The 2,954-nt window shown below is 38.1% G+C and overlaps 1 protein-coding gene across 1 annotated transcript; it reads right to left on the reverse strand.

Moving 5' to 3' along the window:
* Nucleotides 1–284: 284 nt before the first annotated feature.
* Nucleotides 285–2,773, reverse strand: LOC122332604 (phospholipid-transporting ATPase IC-like). Its single transcript, XM_043229951.1, has 5 exons — nucleotides 2,687–2,773; nucleotides 2,435–2,593; nucleotides 2,256–2,344; nucleotides 998–1,188; nucleotides 285–921 (listed from the first exon to the last, which is right to left on the reverse strand). Exons 1-5 carry the CDS (start codon nucleotides 2,745–2,747, stop codon nucleotides 675–677), a joined length of 747 nt encoding a protein of 248 aa, XP_043085886.1. The 5' UTR covers nucleotides 2,748–2,773; the 3' UTR covers nucleotides 285–674.
* Between the last annotated feature and the right edge of the window lie 181 nt (nucleotides 2,774–2,954).

Raw genomic sequence — 2,954 nt, forward strand, 5'->3', positions numbered from 1 at the left:
ATATATTTATAGCAATAACCATAAATAAACCGTACGGGTCAAAATAAAACGTTTTCTGGTAACGCTTCACAATAAGTTATTATTTATTAGTCAACAACTGTAGTTAACGTGAACTAAGAATGAACAACATTATTTAGCAATCTTAGTTTATTAATGCATTATTAAATTGTGTTTGTAACATTAGTTAATGCACTGTGAAATAAACAATAAACGACTGCATTTTCGTCATCTAACATTAATAAATAAGGGAACAAATGCATTGTTCATGGTTAGTTAACACAATAACAAAAGACACCTTATTATAAAGCGTTACCGCTTTTCTACTACGCCAAAAATCAGCAGGATATTGAGTAAAAATGAATATAATTTACATTTCCTACCATAAATCAAACTTAATTTTTGATTAGCAATATGCACGGCTAACAACTTCATCTGGAAAACCATAAAGGTGATTTTTTGTATATTTTTGCACGCATTTTCTAATAGTTACATCTCAGCCAAATATTGTCACTGCCCCCTTATAAACTGTTTTGTGATGCAGGGTCACACGTATTATTTTATTCCCATAACCTTTATTTTAAGCAACTAAAATACGTATTTTTTGTCGCCTATCGCGCGTGTCGTTTCGATCACGATTATTTGGCATGCCGAATAAGAACGTGTTTCTGGGTTACTCAGGTCCCTCTAAAGGCGAGGCTTTGGTTTGTCTGACCGTAGGTGCGTCCCGTGATGGTGCACTTCTTGAAGGCCATGATGTTCTGCGTGAGCGTGCCGGTTTTATCCGAGAAGATGTACTCGATCTGGCCCAGCTGCTCGTTCAAGGTGGTGGTCCTGGCTTTGGCCGGCGTGTCTTTGTCGGCGTAGTACATCTGCAGGTCCCAGTTAATGAACTTGCTCTGGCCCAGACGGATCACCTCCACGCTGAGAGAACAAGAAGCGAGCGGTGAGCGACGAGGAGGAGGAGCGTTCGGGGCGCTGCGAGAGGATGCTCACGTACCTCACGTAGAGAGAGATGGGCACCATGGTGTTGAGGATGATGATGTAGCCCCAGAAACTGAGGAAGCCTCGGTAAGACGAGGTGTAGTCGAGACCGTCGCGCAGGTACCAGGCTTTCGAGCCGATGCTCTCGTACCAGTACGTGTGTCCGATGGCCAGACCGGCGCAGATCAGGACCAGCAGCACGAAGATCTACGGCGAGAACCGGAGATGAGAACGCGTGCGACTCTGGAGGAGGTGCATTTGCAGCGACGGACGAATAAAGCATCGATTCTTTTTTGGTTTAATGCAAAAAAAAAAAATCATGTTCCATGTAGGGTTTTTTGCAGCCGTTCCAGATTTGCAAATAGTGCCAAATATCGCCCAACGTCAATGGAAAGTTTATTTAATTTAGTTTTCAGATCATGCATAAATCTGCTCTCGTCCTCCAAGCTCGCATAATAGCGTGCCAGATGAGGAGAAAGGATTTATTGCATTGTATTATTACTCTTAATGCATGCTCTATAGATAAAAACAAATATATAAAGCGTGCACAGCATGATTAATAAATAGAGATTTATAAAAAAGATTTATATTATGCACTATGTAGCATTTTTAAATACGGAAAAATATATATTTAAAGAAACTCTATAAATGCACTCTCTATGAATAAAAGAGAATAAATAAATCCAAATTCATTGTGTATAAATATAAACACGAAAGTAAAAATACAAATATAAAAAACAACGATAGCTATAAATAAATAACAAAAAAATAAACAAAATTCTACAAATGCACTCTATAATAAATAAAACTATTAATTCACTTTATAAATAAGAATACTGAATATAATAAAAGAATGCACTCTCTATGCGCAAAAATAATAGATGAACTATATATGCATTGAGTGATAAAAGTGAATATATAAATATAAATAACGGTTTAAATAAATAGATAAGTGACTAAAAATTGCCCTCTCTGTAAAAAAAGACTGATAAAATATAAATTCACTCTATAAGTAAAAATGCTGAATAAAAGAAAAGTAATGCTTATAAACCAAGTATATATCAATGCATTAAGAAATAAAAATAATAATTAATAATTCATTGCACAAGTGCATTCTCTGTAAATAAATTAAATGACTTTGCATAAATAAAAACAAACTCAACTGCACAACTCTGGAAATAAAACGATTATTATAAATACACAATATACAAAAAGCAACATAGCTAAAACTAATAAATACTAATAAAAAAGTCAAAGAAATGCCTGCGACGGACCGTGTAGACCATGTAGTTCATGAGCTTGTCTATCAGGGTGCGTTTGAACCTGGTCTTGCCTCCGTTCCTCATGATTTTCGTGTCGTTTCCTGGAGAAGGAAACACGGCAGCTGCTTTTACGAACGCAAGCAGAAACACGGACACGCAGCGAGCCGCGGCGCTCAGCCGAGTGAACTGACCTGCGAATATGACCAGGCCGTGGCACTCGTCCGTGTTACGGATCTTGCATCCTCTGAGAAGCATGTTGTCCAGGTCCAGCGGGTAGCTCTGACCGTCCCAGATCATCGTTCCCACGAACTTATCCAGACGGTTGTTGGGCTCCTCGCACACGATCAGCGCTGAGAGGAAATGCACTGTAATTATCGGCCGTTCTGTGTCCACATGGGTCTAACTCTCCTTTAATGGTCTTAAGCGGTCTTTGTCATCCTCACCATTGAAGCGAGCGAGCTGAGTGTCCTCCTGAAGACGCTCGTCTGTCACCTTCAGACCCATCTTAAACTTCAGATTCGTCTCTCTGGACAAAAACAACGAGAATAAAAGTCATTCCAGAACAAGATGCACTAAAACCAACTCCCATCCTCTTTCATCAAATTATAAGCTATATAATTCATTTCAGTATTGTATTATATTATATTTAGTGCTGTCAAATGACTAAATAATCCAAAATAAGTCTTATATATATAATATAATTTTCAATAT

This window comes from Puntigrus tetrazona, unplaced genomic scaffold, assembly GCF_018831695.1.
Source record: "Puntigrus tetrazona isolate hp1 unplaced genomic scaffold, ASM1883169v1 S000000120, whole genome shotgun sequence".
NCBI lineage: Eukaryota > Metazoa > Chordata > Actinopteri > Cypriniformes > Cyprinidae > Puntigrus > Puntigrus tetrazona.